The sequence below is a fragment of the Vidua macroura genome, chromosome 8 (assembly GCF_024509145.1).
Source record: "Vidua macroura isolate BioBank_ID:100142 chromosome 8, ASM2450914v1, whole genome shotgun sequence".
In the NCBI taxonomy this organism is placed as follows: domain Eukaryota; kingdom Metazoa; phylum Chordata; class Aves; order Passeriformes; family Viduidae; genus Vidua; species Vidua macroura.
In genome coordinates, this window is record NC_071578.1 from 18844121 (window position 1) to 18859979 (window position 15859).

Genomic DNA, 15859 nt, shown 5'->3' on the forward strand with positions numbered 1-15859 from the left:
AAATTTAAGCTGGATATGTTTCTTTCCTCACTGTTGTAGAATCTGCTAGTACTCAGCTAACTAGGCTAAAGATAAAATCTACCCATCCTTAAACTCCATTTTGACAACTCAGTAGAGAACAGTGTGGCATTTACAGTGTGTCTGGTTATTTTTGTACACATGAACACTCAAAAACTGAACAAATGTGGACTCAAGTTCTAAGCCAACAAGTTCATGCAGGAAGACAAATTGCTTTCCATTACCATTATCAGGGAGACAAAGAAGAGATTAAGATACATATATATTTGTATGTATAGGATATGTATTCTTATATATAGGATATATATACAAGCATCACAGCATCTAAGGGGTCAGTATAATTTTGGCTATGTGTCAAATGATGGAATGGGATGGGAAGAGTCTTGGCAGGTGGCAGAGCTTGTTTCTCTGACTGAAATGGTCCCTGACATGGTTGGATGGGATACCCTTAATCTGACATTAGTTGTCTGAAAATCTGGATAAGCTCCCTCCTTATTGTGTAACGAGAAACAGGCACTGCCAGAGGACACTGACACCAATTTAAGGCTCATCAGTCAGTAGGTGCTTTACAGAGACCCAGGTGTCTGAAGCAAAGAGTAGGAGAGTGGTCAGAGTGTGACCAGAGCCTATGGGGTGATAGGCGAGGGCTCTTCTGTGGGGCAAGACCTACCCAGGGAGCACTGAGGATTTCTCTCCCCTGCTAAGAGTCTGGGGCTATAACACATAAAGATTCTCAAAAACAGAGGGGAAGGTGGGAGGGGGAGAAGGGAGAATAAAAAAGAGAAAGCTGTTCCAAACAGAACTGTCCAGAGAGATTTTGCTACAGAGAACTCATACTGAGCTTAGCTGAACTGATGGGGCATGGTGCTAATAATGTCAAGGTTGTGCGTTTGATCCCTGTAGGGGCCATTCACTTTAGAGTTGGACTAGATGATCCTTGTTGGTCCCTTCCAACTCAGAATATTCTGTAAGTGTTCGACACATTTCATTTTTCTTGCCAGCATTATCCACTACCTTGTCTTTGAGCACCATTTTCATAGATCAGAGATAAACAGAGATAAACAGAGATAACCAATCTTCTTCTGCAGATTCTCATTCAGGATTACTTTAAGAGTAATGCCATGTCTCTTCCTTATTACACAGAGACTTCCTAAGGTAATGAAAGCTATTTATTTTTTTATTCAACTAATATTTCCATTCCCCTTCTTAAGCTACAGTTTTTACCGTCTTCTGCTCTCTACACATGTTCTCATTCCTTGTTCACTTGTTTCCCTAACAGGGCTTTGCCAGGTCTTAATTACCATTGCTTTAGGACCATTGCATAACTCACAAAGTCAGCTTTAGTAACATTCATTCTTATCATTAGCAGATTAATAAGTAAACTCATATCTCAACAGGAATGGCAAGGCACTATTGGCTATTTTCAACCACATGCTTTGGCACCACAGCATATAAATGAGCATGGATTTACAGGTCCAGCACCAGGCTTTTCTAACACTTGACTTCTCTTCCTCAGCCCACCATGGAAGCCCTGGGAGTGACCACTATTTTCTTGCTGGTATGCACCTCATGCCTTCTCTTTGCCACCTGGAGAAGCAGATCTCAAAAAGGGAAGGAGCCTCCTGGTCCCACTGCATTCCCCATTGTTGGAAACCTGCTCCAGATAAACCCATGGAATTTGCCTGAAAGCCTGAAACAGGTAAGGGACTGTCTTATTCTTTCTATGTTGTCATTATGACGTATAAAACAAAGTCCAGTCCTGCCATTCTCAGCTAAATTCACAAGCTTAATTTGCATTGACCAAATGTTAAACAGAAACAAAAGGTTTCCCAGATATACATGCTTATTAAGCCTATATATAATCACAATAATCTATTGTATTTCTAAGTCTATATATTACAGGTATGTATATATAAATATATATATATATGTCCATATATTATAGGTCAGTCTATATATTTGCAATGACCATAGAGTTATGTGCTGAGCTCACAATTTGTACCACAGTACTACAATTTGCAGTGGATTAGCAATCAAGGCATTGATGCTGTTGGAGTATAATCCTCCTGTGCTCAATCCCTTACCATGTTGGCAACACAGCCTGGCCTTTTTTGGGGGAGGAGCCCTGCTCCATTTTGCTGCTTCTGCTCCCTAGCAGATACGTAGGATCTCCTGGGAGTGGAAGTAGCAAGTGCAGAAATTGAAGTAAAAATGTTTGGAGGTGAATTGTGCTGTCCCTTCCCTCCCCTGACTGATGTCACCCATCTGGCAAAAATACCCCTTTGAGAAACAGTTTCACTGTTTGTGGTCAAAAACCCTTTAGGCATTTGCTTCCATATTGTGTACATTACTGATTTTAGAGCTCATGTAAATTGTTATCCACTATGCCCTGCACAAAGATATTCTGAAATGTTTGCCAGCCCTGTGAAGGGCTATTTTCTTTTCTCAGATTTGGACTGGATACTCACCATTTCCATTCATATTCCCTATTTCTTGTATGATTCCCTCTTCCCTTGTCTGTAACTCATAACTGAAAGATTTCTGCACTGTTGTTAATCAGTGTTATATCTCAACAGTGTTGGGACAATGACACATCACCTCTCAGACGACTTTGTTTGACCTACAAACATCACATGATTATCATTGATGTTGTCATGTTTCTCTTTGTGCTCACCTTTCCTACAGCTCAGTGAGAAGTATGGTCCTGTCTTCACGGTACATTTGGGCCCACAAAAAGTTGTGGTGCTGTATGGCTATGATGTTGTAAAAGAAGCTCTGGTTGATCAAGGAGATGACTTCAGTGGAAGAGGCATTCTACCACTGATTAAAAAACTCTTCCAAGGCACAGGTACGTTCTTGGTAATGCCAGCATGCAAAACAGGTATTTTCAGAGCTTCAGAAACACAGCTGAGAGGGCACTGCAGAGGGGCATGTAGATTTCATTTACTACTTTTATGCAGACAAATTAGCAATTAAAGGCAAAAACCCCAGCTCATTACTTGAACCCTTGAGTAAACTGGTCCCCTGGAGAACTGTTTAAGGTCCCAGGATGGCTTCACTGAGTGCCTTTTTATTTCCAGTGTGCTCCAAGCTCTGGCTAAAATTTTGTACATTAAATATGCTTCTAAGGTCTCTTCTCCGAATTCTGAAAATATTCTGAATATAGACACAGCTAAGGAACCAGCATAAGGAAAGTCCAGAGCACAACAAAGATAAAATAATATAGGCTGACCCAGTAAGGGCCACAGTTCAGATTAGGTCATGAGATTATTCACCAGGCCAATCCTGGGTATGGCATTTATAGTACATATTCCGTGGTATTATATATACAGTGCAGTACCATTGGTATTGTCAATAATGATATGCTCTATGCAGGTGCACAGCAGAACATCTGAGTGGTTATGTCAGTGTAAAGGCCTTGTGTCCAAGACCAATTCAGTGTTACTTCTTGCTTGCTTTGTAACATAGTTTTTCTTATCCTGGGAATAAAGTCAGTTTTATTCAAGTGCTGTGACAGATGGATCAAATTTTCCAGCTTCAGAATTGCAAAGAAGTTATGGGTTTGGGCAGATAGCAATTGTAGTGTAACTCCACAGAGAGGTGTCTTTGCATGCTGAGTACTTACTGTGTAGCTCCCATTAAAGGGAAAAAAAAAAACCTGTTTCATCATGAAGGTCTATTTTTCCTCCCTGTGTCAGGTATTTTGACCAGCAATGGGGAGACCTGGAAGCAGCTGAGACGATTTGCACTCACCACCCTGCGGGATTTTGGGATGGGGAAAAAGGGCATTGAGGAGCGAATCCAAGAGGAAGCTCATTTTCTGGTGGAGAGGCTCAGGAACACACATGGTATGATAAGGACTTTGTGCCTGTTGAGACACTGTGCATATCTGCAATGAGACAATGAAGGGTGTAGGGTTGCTTCACAAAATCTATGACTCAAGGAGTGGGTGTATGACTGCTGTTTCTGCTCCCTGCTTCTGTGGGCAAAGTTATCAGTGGGTCAATCAAAGGCATTGTGACAGTATGGAGGATAAAAGTAGGAGAAAGAGACTTGGAAAGTGCCTTTTAACCTATTCTGCTTAAAGAACAAGACAGGAAGGGGCAAAAGGAATGGCTTTGCCACAGAGCCAAGTGTTTGATGGAATTCAGCCATGGAGACAGTTCTTCACCTTGTCTCCTGCAACTCTATGTAAACAGATCTTGAAGAAGTAGGTGACCAGAGAACTCATTTGCAGATATTTGGGGTTGGGTCCATCTGAACACTAGACCATACATCCCAGTATTGGTGGGGCTGTCCAATGGGAACAGGTATATAAGCTGCTTCTGAGGGCAGGGTATAATGTTACCCACTTGGTTTCAACCTGTAAACGTGTTTTCTAGTAATATATAAGTCAGTGTTACTTCTAAATGTGTCCCCTGAGGGTGGCACAGTATCAGCCACTGTTTTCATTGCCAGCCCTCAATATGTGCCTATTCTGCAAGGGAGGAAAAGCAGATAGATCTAAAAGAATGATTAAGCATCACTAGTTTCCATGAGCCACTAGAAAATATAATCTGGCTTCTCAGATAAACATTCATTTTATAAATCAGAGAAAACACTCTCACCTGCATTGCTTTTATCTTTTGACTGTCACAGTAATACTATATTTCTTATGCCCTTATGCAAGCCTCTAACTCTGGCTCACCTTGTTGCAGCATCTTTTACTGTGTATAAATATACAACCAAAAAGTACAAACCCGGTATAAATTATTTACCCTTAATGCAATTAATAAATAGCTATGACTCGTGTCTTCTACATTCAGCATTAATATACTCACCACCTCTGAAATATCAGCTGAGTCTTCAATGGCCACGGAGTCACCAGTCAGGCAGAGAACTGGTGCTATTGCTCCTTGGAATAGTCTGCTACCAAGTTGACATTTTCTCACTCTGTGGTTTTCTTTCTGGATTTTATATCTTTTCATGTTATTGTTTCTCATCTTGAAACTTTGAGATGCACTCTATCACTGTCTGTAATTAGCTTTCCTTTCTTTCTTGGGACTAATCTTGGTTTTTGCTTACACCATAATTCTCTGCACAGGAGTCATGCAGCTGTGCTATCAAAACTAGATTTAAATCACAGGAATTTGAACCCCAAGGACAGGGTTATATAACTGAGGTTGCACTAATGAAGTTAATAAGGAGAGTGCAATAACCTAAAGACATGGTTCAGGCAAAGTCCCCATGGTTTCATTGGGGTTTTGTGGGAATGTTTGGGCTGTTTCTAATACAGTCTATAAGACAGACAGGCATGTGCTAGCTGAAGAGCAACTAAGGCACTCAGACCAGGGTTCTGCTGAGAACAAGACAGAAGAGATACTTAAACCATTATAAGAGTGAAATTAGTTCACTTCAAGAATAAGTTGGTAAGCCCTTCACTGTCCTTTCAAAGGAGTGCAAAATTCTGGATCTCCAGAGAACGTGAAACTACCTCATAGTGTCAGAGGAGGGGTTGATCCATTAAATACTGAAAGTAAGATACCTTTTTTTGGTGTTTGTTGCAGAGCAACCCCTCAACCCTGGCAGTTTCCTAATCCATGCTGTTTCCAATATCATCTGCTCCATCGTCTTTGGGGATCGGTTTGACTATGAGGACAAGAATTTTCTGACTTTAATTGATTTGATAGAGGAAAACAACAAGCTCCAGACCTCTATACAAACACAGGTGTGTCTGGTTTTATTTAATACATTTGTTAGTTATTATAATATTCAAATTGCTGAATGTAGTGAAACCATAAATTACCATAAAATCCTGAATAAGAAAGACCTATTGCTTCAAAACAGTTTAACTGCCCCATTTTCATAGTTAAAATCGGGAACATTTTAGTTTATCCACATTAATCAGAATGTGCTTTTTCATCCCTTTATTTTTACAGCTATATAATTTCTTCCCAAATGTCATGGATTATTTACCTGGACCTCATCAACGACTGATAAAAAATGTTGAAAAAGTTGATAAATTTACAACAAATATCGTAATGGAACACCAGAAAACCCTAGATCCCACTTGTCCTCGAGATTTTATTGATGCTTTTCTTAATAAAATGGAACAGGTACTGTAAGTGTAGAGATTTAGTGGATTATATGGAAATCACTACTTGAATCAGATATTTTCTTTTTACTTGTGATGAGGCATTGGGTTTTTGCAAATACAGAGGGGAACATGCTCTTCATGACACACTGACTTCATTTTATCATCTCTATTTTCTTATCAAGGATTTTTTAACACAGAATAAACAGCATGAGCCAAAGTGATGAAAGCTGAAGACCAATCTGGTTAATATAATTCAATGTTCCTTCCATATAATAATATTATTTAGTAAACCTACCATAAATGCTGATGTTCTGAGAGTGTGTCGTATTTTTGAAAGAACATTAGATGTGTTCATAAACCTACATTATGGGTACAGGATTTTTCTTTTTAAGCAAACTTCTTGGGTTTGTCATTCAAAGCCTTCTGCCAAATCTTCCTGCAGGAGAAAGGGAATGATGACTCAAAATTCACCATTGAGACCTTGAGCAGAACCACACTCGACTTGTTCCTTGCAGGAACAGGGACCACAAGCATCACACTGAGATTTGCAGTTCTGATTCTCCATAAATACCCAGAGATAGTAGGTAATGGAAATAGTTAAACAATTTTTAATAGGTTGTGGGATCAGTTTGGACAATTGCTGTCACTACCACATGTGGCAACAGTCTCCTGACTAAGGAAGGATGTTTTTGCAGTGTGGAAATGTGTATAAGTCTTGGATGTCTTCACAAAAAGCAGATATTAGTACTAAGTATAATAATATATTCCTGATGTGCTAAAAGCATATTTTGTTGTAAATATGGAGAGAGGTTCAGGCAAACAGATGGGGGACTTGTTCATCCAACACTTACTGATTTCTCAACAGAGAAAATGCAAAAGGAGATTGATTCCGTGATTGGCCGCGACCGAAGCCCTCGCATGTCAGATCGGAGCCAGATGCCCTTTACAGATGCTGTGATCCACGAAATCCAGAGATACATTGATTTCCTTCCTATTAATGTCCCACATGCTGTAATCAGAGACACCAAGTTCAGAGACTATTTTATCCCCAAGGTCTGTTACATTGTCTCTGAGAAAGGCTGTAATCTCTTGAAAACAATTATGAGTTTTGTTCTTTGTATTTTATTTATTTTCAAAAGTATTGAAATGTGATACTGGATTGAAATTTTTTTTGAAGGGGATTCTGGAAGTTATTGAGTTCAATCCCTTGTATTAGATAAAAAAGAAGAAAATACTTTTGCATCCTCTGTATGAAGAGGGAGATATTTCTGGGTTTTTTTTCACATCAGTGTAAGTTGTAATTTATTTGGAAGCAATATTAAATACTCTAAACAGACTCTTTATTAAATTCACAAAAAAAAAATCTTTGCCATACCAATGGCACATATTTTCATGCATTAAAAACTTTCTAAACTTTAACTACCCTTCTCTTTAGCTCTAGGAACTTCTTAGTGCCTTCATGCTTTAATGTATCTCCATTGTACCTTCCTTTTTTGTTAATTCAGGACACTCTGATATTCCCTATGCTGAGTTCTGTCCTACATGACAGCAAGGAATTTCCAAATCCAGAAAAATTTGACCCAGGACATTTCTTGAATGCAAATGGGACCTTTAAAAAAAGTGACTACTTCATGCCATTTTCTACAGGTAAGACCTCTTGCGCTTTCAGATCCTAGACCATCCTCTCCTGAAATCTCTCTGACGATTTCATGGCTCCATCACCATTGTCTGTACAATGATGTCAGGTGACATCTGCTAGAGTCACTTCTGGGAAGCTCTAACCCCTGCAATACAGTTCCAGCTGACTTCCTTTTTTAGCAAACACAAGAACTCCTCCAATGCCTTCTACAAGATGTGTATGAAGTAGGACTCATACAACTTGTCTCTAAAACCATCTAACAGCAGCAGAACTTGACCAACTAGAGCCTCAAACTGCCTTCAGACACTGAGCACTCTCATTGTTCTGGACCTTTAGTTCCTAGTTTCATTCATGCTTCCCCAAAATACTGCAGTGCTGCCTGTGCATTCTGAGATGTCTGAATTTTCAAATTTTCATGGAACTGGGGCTAAAATCAGTTATCAGCAAAATACTCCACTGTGACTTTTTTTTTTTTTTTTTTTGGTTGTAGGAAAACGGATCTGTGCAGGAGAAGGTCTGGCCCGGATGGAGATATTCATATTTTTAACATCCATCCTGCAGAACTTTACTTTGAAGCCTGTTGTGGATCACAAAGACATTGACATTAGCCCAGTAATCACCAGTCTGGCAAATGTGCCCCGACACTATGAGGTCTCTTTTGTTCCACGTTAGCCAAGTGAAGACAGTTTCCAGCTCCCAAGTTCCTGAGTGCTCCGGATGAATGACAGTCATTGCCCAATCTGTTGAGAATGAAACACTCAGACCATTTGGTAGACAATGTATGGAGAGAAGAGTGTTTAGAAAAGAAAATTGTATGATGCTTTTATAATCACCACAGCCAGCTCTTAACAGAGTAGGCAATCACACAGGGAAGGACACAGTACCCTGTGCAAAATTACAGAGATTCTTCTCTGCATCTACCTCACCCAGCTGCGGTTCCTGTCTGGCTCCTGACATGCCAGACCATCTGCACTAGCTCTCTGAGAGCCCTGCTGCTGCTGTCCCTACCACTTGAGGGGTTCCAGAAGGAATAGATGCTTGTACTCCAGGGTTTTTACAAACTCTGCTTGAAGTACCTCTCTCTGTACTTTCAGGTTGTTTATAATCTATTTGTAAAGGCAAACATAAAATAAGGGTTTTTTTTGTGGCAGATAATGATCATCTATTGTATTCGTGACCCAATACTTACTGTCTACTGTGGTGGGGATAGAGTTTATCAATGACTGGGCAGATGGGTTATCCTCTGTGATTACAATGAGTGTTTGTGAAATTACAATTTATACTGCAAAATAAAGAAGTAGTATACTGAATTGTTGTTTTTTTTGATATTCCAGAACATCTTTTAGTGAAAAAACGGTGTCCACAAGGCTTATACTCCAAAATCTTTTTCAAGTCCTGTACACATCTGACTGCTTCATTTCACTCATATGGAATGTACTATGGCTTGAAGAATGAGCTGGTTAACGATCTATAAACATCCATTCCCAACTTGGGATAAAGCTGCACTGACCCTATGAGACCCATTAGAACCCCAACTGTGGTTACAGAGCTGTTCATTGGGGAGAAAAAGGACAAATTTAAATAATACCAGGATTGCCCCCTAGTGCCTTTTCCTAGATGAATGCCAGCTTGCATCTTCTCAGTATTTTATAAAGTACATAAAGATCACTACAGCAATGTTACAATCAAGAAAAAAATTCATAAATAGTTATATGACTTGCCAAGCATATATGTACAGATCAATGGCTGGCATTTCCTGCCTTAATTCCCATCAATGTATAATATATAGTGATTACAGTGAAGAAAGAGAGCTGAATCTGTATTATGTGGAAAAACAGAACTGTGATATTACCACAATGTCATTAACTGTTTATGTGAAACAGACAGAACTTGCTTCTTTTCAAAGATAATAAGCTAGATATACTATGCATTACTAGCATGGCATTGCAAAGGCAAAAAGCCACAAATTCCACAGAATCAGAAATAAATTCCCTCACCAGATAAAAAGAAGAAAGCAATGTACTTCCTCTTTAGCTGTGCCACTACTAAAATAGCCAAAACAAGTGAGTGTAGCTTTCTTATTCCAGTTATCTTCCTTCATGCTGAAAAGTCAAGGAGGCAGCCAATGCAGATCAGCAAAACAGCTTTAGCACCTGGAGACTCCACCATGGTATGAAGTGGGCTTTGGGATTAGGGGAGGACTAAAGCCATGTGCCCTGATTCTGAACACTGTGGATATCTCCACAAAGTACTGCTCTGAAACTTGAATGACTTCAGAATAACCTGTTAAGAGTGGCTGAGCAGAACTGTCTCAAGATGCTGGAAAAAAAAAAATTCACCTCTGGAACTGAACTCTTCTGTTTCTTCTAAAAGAGCTGTTATTTGCTAGGCTGATTTTCATCCCCTGGTTTGCAGTAGCAGTCTAAACCATCAAGAATTGCTTCAGCCCTCCCTTTTCTGTTTTCCTCTGGTTCCTCCTTTTAAGAACCCACTATTTTCTTACTCTATTTTCCACCAGAAAATGCTGCAAAGGAGAACTCTGAGATTTAATCTCTTTCTGTACCTCCTCTGGAATTTCTCAGGCATTCTCCAGGTGAAACATCTGAACAGTAACCAAGCTGTGGCTTTGCTTTTGAACTGACTACACATTTCCCCAGTACAATGCTGTTCACACACACCTATGTCTCTTCCATGGTGCTACTTTCCAAGGACCTGCCATCCTTGACATGATGTGGATTCTACCAGTGACACAGAGGTCCCTCAGGCAAGGAGGGTAACAGGTACTCAGAGACACAACTGGGACCATAGCTGTCAGCTCTTAGCCTAATTGGGATGCCACTGTCACACAGTCCTCCAGCCAGCCAGGAAGTCCATCTCTAAAATTTCCTCTCAAAAAGAAAGTCTCTTGTGGGACAAGCCCCTTCTCTCATTTTTGCTTCCTGGAGGTGGAATACTCAAGAGTTTGTGAAGGAACTTACTATTTCTTACCTTCCTTACCTGAAAACAACTGAGCACTTGGTGACAGTGCATGGCTAGAAGGATGTCCATCTTCAGAGCCCCTGGAGGCTTTCATCCTTGTAGTTTTAAAATGGCACTGTATTTTGTATACACAGAAAAGCAACTTCTTCAACAGGAACAGGACATGGTCCATACTGTGCCTTTCCTGCAGGATCTGTAGTTTTGCCTGCTGGCATGGCACCTCCCTGTGTCCCCCTGCAGTCCTGCCAGGTAACACCATGAGCACAGAAATGTTATTTCTGTTTCAAACCCAGGACTTTCCAAGTGATGGTGAAGGCTCTCAAAAGACATCTGCTTCTTTCTAAAGAGCACTAGGGAAAAGTATCCATCCTGACTAAATAGTGGCTGTACACAGCCTGACAGCATGATGATCTTTATCACACTAGCACCTGACTAGACATCTTTTAAACACTCTAAGTTTGAACCACTTCTTTCCTACATACAGTACTTGTACTGTCTTCAACTACAACTCACTCAAAAGCCAGTTTGAATTACTTAAGATCAATAGGTACAGAAAAAATATCCTTGGAGTAAGACGAATAACTGTTCAGTACAAAGGGCTCTGCCAAATCAGCAATTTGGAACATCGTCAACCTAGTAGAGAAGCAGATTTTTGTGCTAGGTGTGTCACTTCAAAAACTACTAGGCTCAAAATCCACTGGTGAAGTAGAGAAAGGGTCTGCTAAGTCAACTGAACATGTGATAAAGTAATATGTCTTGAAACTTCACCAGAGGTCCAGACAGTCAAAGAATATAATTGCAGGAATACTTGATGCAGAGTTTAAAACATGTTCTCTTCTATCATCCCTAGTAGCTTGAAGGAGTTTGTCTTTATTAACAGATTCCTTTGAAAAAATAAAAAACAAAACCAGCTTGTGTAATCTTTCCAACAGAACTTGACATTCCAGAGAAATATATGCAGCAAGTTTATTGTAAATTTTTAATTAGTCTTTCTATTTCAAACTGATAAAAGGGGACACCAAAATGAAGTGTTTTCAATACTCCACCCATTAAGTCCAAAGGTCCAGGTATCTTCCCAACACAGAGCTCAATGAAGGAAAAATTGAAGTTTAGGTCCTGCTGCTACTAAGGGAAAATGTCTTTACAGATTATGGAAGACTTTCCCTAGACCAAGTATTTCATGTAGAAAACAGGACTAACACACAAATAGCCAATATTGACATGAGTTAAAGACAAGCTTCTACTTTTCACTGCAGAACTGAGGCAACAGTACCCCTTGAGAAGAGGAAAATATTATTCAACCTTAAGCCTGAATACAGCCTACCAATAGCTGGAAAAAGTCCCAGTCTCCATGTCAACTGTAAACCAAATCCTTGTCAACATACAGAATTGCTGTTGTGCAAAACCAGAGATCAGTCCAATTCACTGCCCAACTCCAGCTTATAGAGTATTGTAATTTCATCGTTTCTCCAGTTTTTTGTACTTGGCTTCTGCAGAAGGAAAAATAGTATTTTAGTACTGGGTAGTTAAAAGCTTTGCATCCTGTAAGCTAACTGACTGTATCATCCAGGATCCTTTTTTTCTACTGCATTTTAGGCAAATATAATTGTACAACAATTTTTTTAAGAATTTGGTGCTTATGTCAGAAAATAATATTAATTTAAGCCAAGAGGCATTGGGTGACCAGTGGAACATTATGAATCCCTCAATTTGCAAGGTTAAACATCAGTCTTTAAAATATAAGTCAGTGCCTACCATAAAAAAGAAATCAAGCCTCACTAATAAGCAGTAGTTAAACAACACCTGTACTAGTCCACCAAAATATAACTCATTACACGAATCTTTTCCCAATGCTTATCACTTCACACACAATGTTTGTGCTCAAAAGCTGCACAGGCAACTCTACACCTCAGATTTGTTAAACAAAACAGAGTTTACTTTCTTTCTTTCTTTTTAAATTCTCTTCCAAGGCACTATGCTGCTAGGTCTTAACAGTGGAGGATGATAGTTACCAAGTTTTTTGGAATATGCATCCAATTTATAAGCTGCCTGCTCCAGAGCTGCAACCTGTTCCTCAATTAGGTTTATCTGTTCCAGATATGGCTGAAGATCAGCATCTTAAAAAAGCATAAAAACTTTATCTGTCAGTTCTCAGTAATGCACTTCCAAGAAACAGTTCACATTTGAAACACAAGAATTTCTTATTACATTCTTCAGATAACACAGTTCAAAAGGTGCCCTCTCCCGCCCCAAAATTAAGTGGTGACTCTGACAGCCACGTTCCAGGAAAATATTAAATGTTTAAGAGTATTGTCTAGTCTCCAACACAAGTAACAGGAGAACATGAATTAGAAAAAGTGTTATTCCTATCAGATCCAGAGTCTGGGGTAAACCAGGACACAAATTCAGATGTATTCTCTCTTACAGTAACCTACAGAGTCTAAAGCTGTTAAGAAATATACAAGACTGGCATTGCATAGCAGCACATCTGTATCAGTGAGGTTTTTTTCCTTCAGCACTAATGGAGTGTGAACCTTCTGACTCTAAGATGCTTTATTTCCCAAATAAGTGTGCCATTCATGACACCCCTACCTTATCTGGTGTACTTACATTTTTGGTTTAAATCCTTCAGATTTCTACTGATGTTTATAGCAATATCTTTCATTTCTAAGTACTTCAAGCTAGTCAGCTTATTCATGTTTTCCAGGAGTTTGTAGTCTTCGCTGGTGGCTTAAAAAAATATAAAGTTTATTTTAATTAAAGGTGATGTAGTTTGAATTGTGTGCAGACTCTTTAAGAGGACAAGAGATTTCAAACCAACAGCCAAATGAAGCACAACAGTTTAGATGGCAATACAGGTTATTAGTATACACTCTACAGAAAGATGACATTTTGTGAATTGCAAAAATCAACTGCACTGATGAATTTACTTCTAAACTTTTTTTAAAAAAAATTTACTAAATCCTCATATTTCTACTCTTAATTCTGTCAGTTAGACACTTATGTTTACAAAACTGATAGCACAAATCCAGACTGGTAATTTTTACCATAGGTCCTTCAAGTCTGCAAATCAGGAATGCTTTCAAAATTAGAGCCTATGCAATGCATTAACTTGGTGAGTAGTTTACATCGCTCCAGTTAATTTTGCACACCAGTTTATTCTAAAGCATAAATGTTGGAAAACACGTATGATCCTTGCTCTCAAGAAAAAAATTACTCCAGTCTCTGTTGTGCATCCCTCCTACTCTATCTTAACCCAGACCACTTTTGTTAGATTGACTTTCCATGTACAAACCTCTTTGAGACAAAAAATAATTATTTTTAAGCTGCTGATATCACACTGAATTGTTCTGAAAAATATTTGTGCTATTCTGGGACTTAGTTAAATTAATATAACTAATCTCAGTGTTACAACCTAGCAATGTGCCAAATTTGGACTGCCAGCCTTACCAGATGAGATCTAAATAGTTACAGTTTAAACAAACTATCCAACAGATTTCTTTGAAACAAAGTGAAAAGAAAGAAGAACTCGCAGGTCAGTATTGCAGTGCCTTACCTGTCAGTTCACCTGTCAAGTAAGTGGCCATTTTGCTGAACATGTCTTTGCAGAGTTCATTGATATCTGCTTCCGCTGGCTCCTTAGCTTCCTCTGCAGTTTCAACAGCAGGATCCTCTACTCAGGGTAAAGACATTACAGGCTTAAGGCAAACTATAGCAAGTCCAGAAGCACAACAGAAAGATTACATGGTCCCATTTTTTCCCCGTTCAAGCTGCCTTCAGCTACTTTCCATGTAAATTGCCTTCTTTATACTGTTAAGGAGTAACAAACCATGGCAGCTTCTTCGAAGTAGTACCAGCATTTCCAAATAATACTTTACGGAGCATTCAAGAGACAGGTACCGGCCTGACAGCACTGACAAGTATTAGTGCCCCTCGCGCCTAGACAGCAAAGCAATTTGGGGAGAGCTTCTGAGTGGCTGTGCACGGTGCTGCTGCTTATTTCTAGTCACAGACTCGGAAAAGAAGCACAGCTGCCCCAGTCCGCTTTATACGGGCTACAATAGAGTCCCACCTGAGGAAAGCGGCAATCGCCGCTTTTCTTCTCCAAACCCGTTTCTACCACGATCTGCCCTTGTTCGGCCCCTCCCCGGAGCAGTCGGCACCTCTTCCCCAACCCGGCAGGCCGCTCTTTCCCCCGTCGGCAGCGCTTGCCGGCGTTTGAAGGCTGCCCGAGGCCCGCGGCTCCCTCCGACCGAAGCGGCGGCGCGGGCAGGACCCGGCCGGGCCCCAGGGCAGCAGCGGCAGAAGGCGTATGGCCCAGCCCGGCCGGCACACGCCAGGCCCGGGCTCGCCGGGAACTCCTGCCCGCGCCGCGGCCTCCCTGGGCCGGGCCCGGCCCCGCACCGCGACCCCGGGGCACGCCCGGGCCCAGCCCCGGCCCCTTACGCTTTGCGGGCTGCGCTCCGGCCTCGGGCGGCCCCTCCGCCGCGGCCGCCATGGGCACACAGCCGCTGCCACGGCCCGGAGCCGCCTCCTCCGGCCCGCGCCAGGCCCGGGCCCGCCCCGCGCCCGGCACAAGGAGGAGCCCCCGGAGCCTCCGCCCCCTGAGGGGCGGCCGCGGCAGGTGTGCGGTGTGCCGGCACTGCGGGGACGCGGCTGCAGGAAAGAGACAAATACCGAGGTGGAGAACGTGGTACGAGGTTACTTTGCTCCAGCCGTTAAAGGCAGTGAAGCAGAACCCAGAGCGCCTGGTTTGTGCTCGATGCGGCTGCGCCGTCAGTGCCATCGTTTCCCCCTTCCCACCGCAACCGGACCGCTCACTGCGAGAGCGCCGGCAGGACTCACACCGCACGCCCGGGACCGGGGCTGCTGCCAGCCCGACCCTCACAGGCAAACTCTTCAGTCCTGTGTTTGAGGATGTTTTCCTTTGGCTTAGCTGATCTGCTTACATCTGCAGGTCTTAATGCGATTCAAAAGCATCTCTTCTGCTGCTGATGAGGCGGCCAGGAGCCAAGTACCAGCACGATAGTCCGTCCTGTGGGGACTGTGGTACATGTTGCTGTAGTTGCCACAGCCATATCTACATAGGTTTTTTTCACTCCAAGTAGCACTATATATAGATGGTGCAGCTAAGAACTGAGTCTGTT

General features: G+C 41.3%; 2 protein-coding genes across 5 annotated transcripts; one reads left to right on the forward strand and one right to left on the reverse strand.

Moving 5' to 3' along the window:
- Positions 1 to 1505: 1505 nt before the first annotated feature.
- LOC128810471 (cytochrome P450 2H1-like) lies at positions 1506 to 9043 on the forward strand. 2 transcript variants are annotated; one of them, XM_053983317.1, is made up of 9 exons: positions 1506 to 1717; positions 2704 to 2866; positions 3717 to 3866; positions 5565 to 5725; positions 5937 to 6113; positions 6537 to 6678; positions 6960 to 7147; positions 7600 to 7741; positions 8224 to 9043. In XM_053983317.1, the coding sequence occupies exons 1-9, from the start codon at positions 1541 to 1543 to the stop codon at positions 8403 to 8405; spliced, it is 1482 nt and encodes a 493-aa protein (XP_053839292.1). In that variant the 5' UTR covers positions 1506 to 1540; the 3' UTR covers positions 8406 to 9043. The 2 variants fall into 2 exon arrangements, with proteins under 2 accessions (XP_053839292.1, XP_053839293.1); XM_053983318.1 differs by lacking the exon at positions 5937 to 6113.
- A 2621-nt stretch (positions 9044 to 11664) lies between these two features.
- Positions 11665 to 15505, reverse strand: BLOC1S2 (biogenesis of lysosomal organelles complex 1 subunit 2). 3 transcript variants are annotated; one of them, XM_053983319.1, is made up of 5 exons: positions 15390 to 15505; positions 14269 to 14385; positions 13323 to 13442; positions 12725 to 12829; positions 11665 to 12202 (listed from the first exon to the last, which is right to left on the reverse strand). In XM_053983319.1, exons 1-5 carry the CDS (start codon positions 15496 to 15498, stop codon positions 12171 to 12173), a joined length of 483 nt encoding a protein of 160 aa, XP_053839294.1. In that variant the 5' UTR covers positions 15499 to 15505; the 3' UTR covers positions 11665 to 12170. The 3 variants fall into 3 exon arrangements, with proteins under 3 accessions (XP_053839294.1, XP_053839295.1, XP_053839296.1); XM_053983320.1 differs by lacking the exon at positions 15390 to 15505 and adding an exon at positions 15159 to 15293; XM_053983321.1 differs by lacking the exon at positions 15390 to 15505 and adding an exon at positions 14785 to 14803.
- Positions 15506 to 15859: the final 354 nt, after the last annotated feature.

Excerpts from the sequence above, each read along its gene's own strand:
- BLOC1S2 (XM_053983319.1), bottom strand. The coding sequence starts at position 15,498 with ATGGCACTGACGGCGCAGCCGCATCGAGCACAAACCAGGCGCTCTGGG. Across the intron at positions 13,443-14,268 it reads CTTGACAGGTGAACTGACAG|CCACCAGCGAAGACTACAAA; the intron begins GTAAGGCACTGC and ends TATTTTTTTAAG. Across the intron at positions 12,203-12,724 it reads TGCATATTCCAAAAAACTTG|AAGCCAAGTACAAAAAACTG; the intron begins GTAACTATCATC and ends TTCCTTCTGCAG.
- LOC128810471 (XM_053983317.1), top strand. The coding sequence starts at position 1,541 with ATGGAAGCCCTGGGAGTGACCACTATTTTCTTGCTGGTATGCACCTCA. Across the intron at positions 6,679-6,959 it reads TAAATACCCAGAGATAGTAG|AGAAAATGCAAAAGGAGATT; the intron begins GTAATGGAAATA and ends ATTTCTCAACAG. Across the intron at positions 7,148-7,599 it reads GAGACTATTTTATCCCCAAG|GACACTCTGATATTCCCTAT; the intron begins GTCTGTTACATT and ends TTGTTAATTCAG.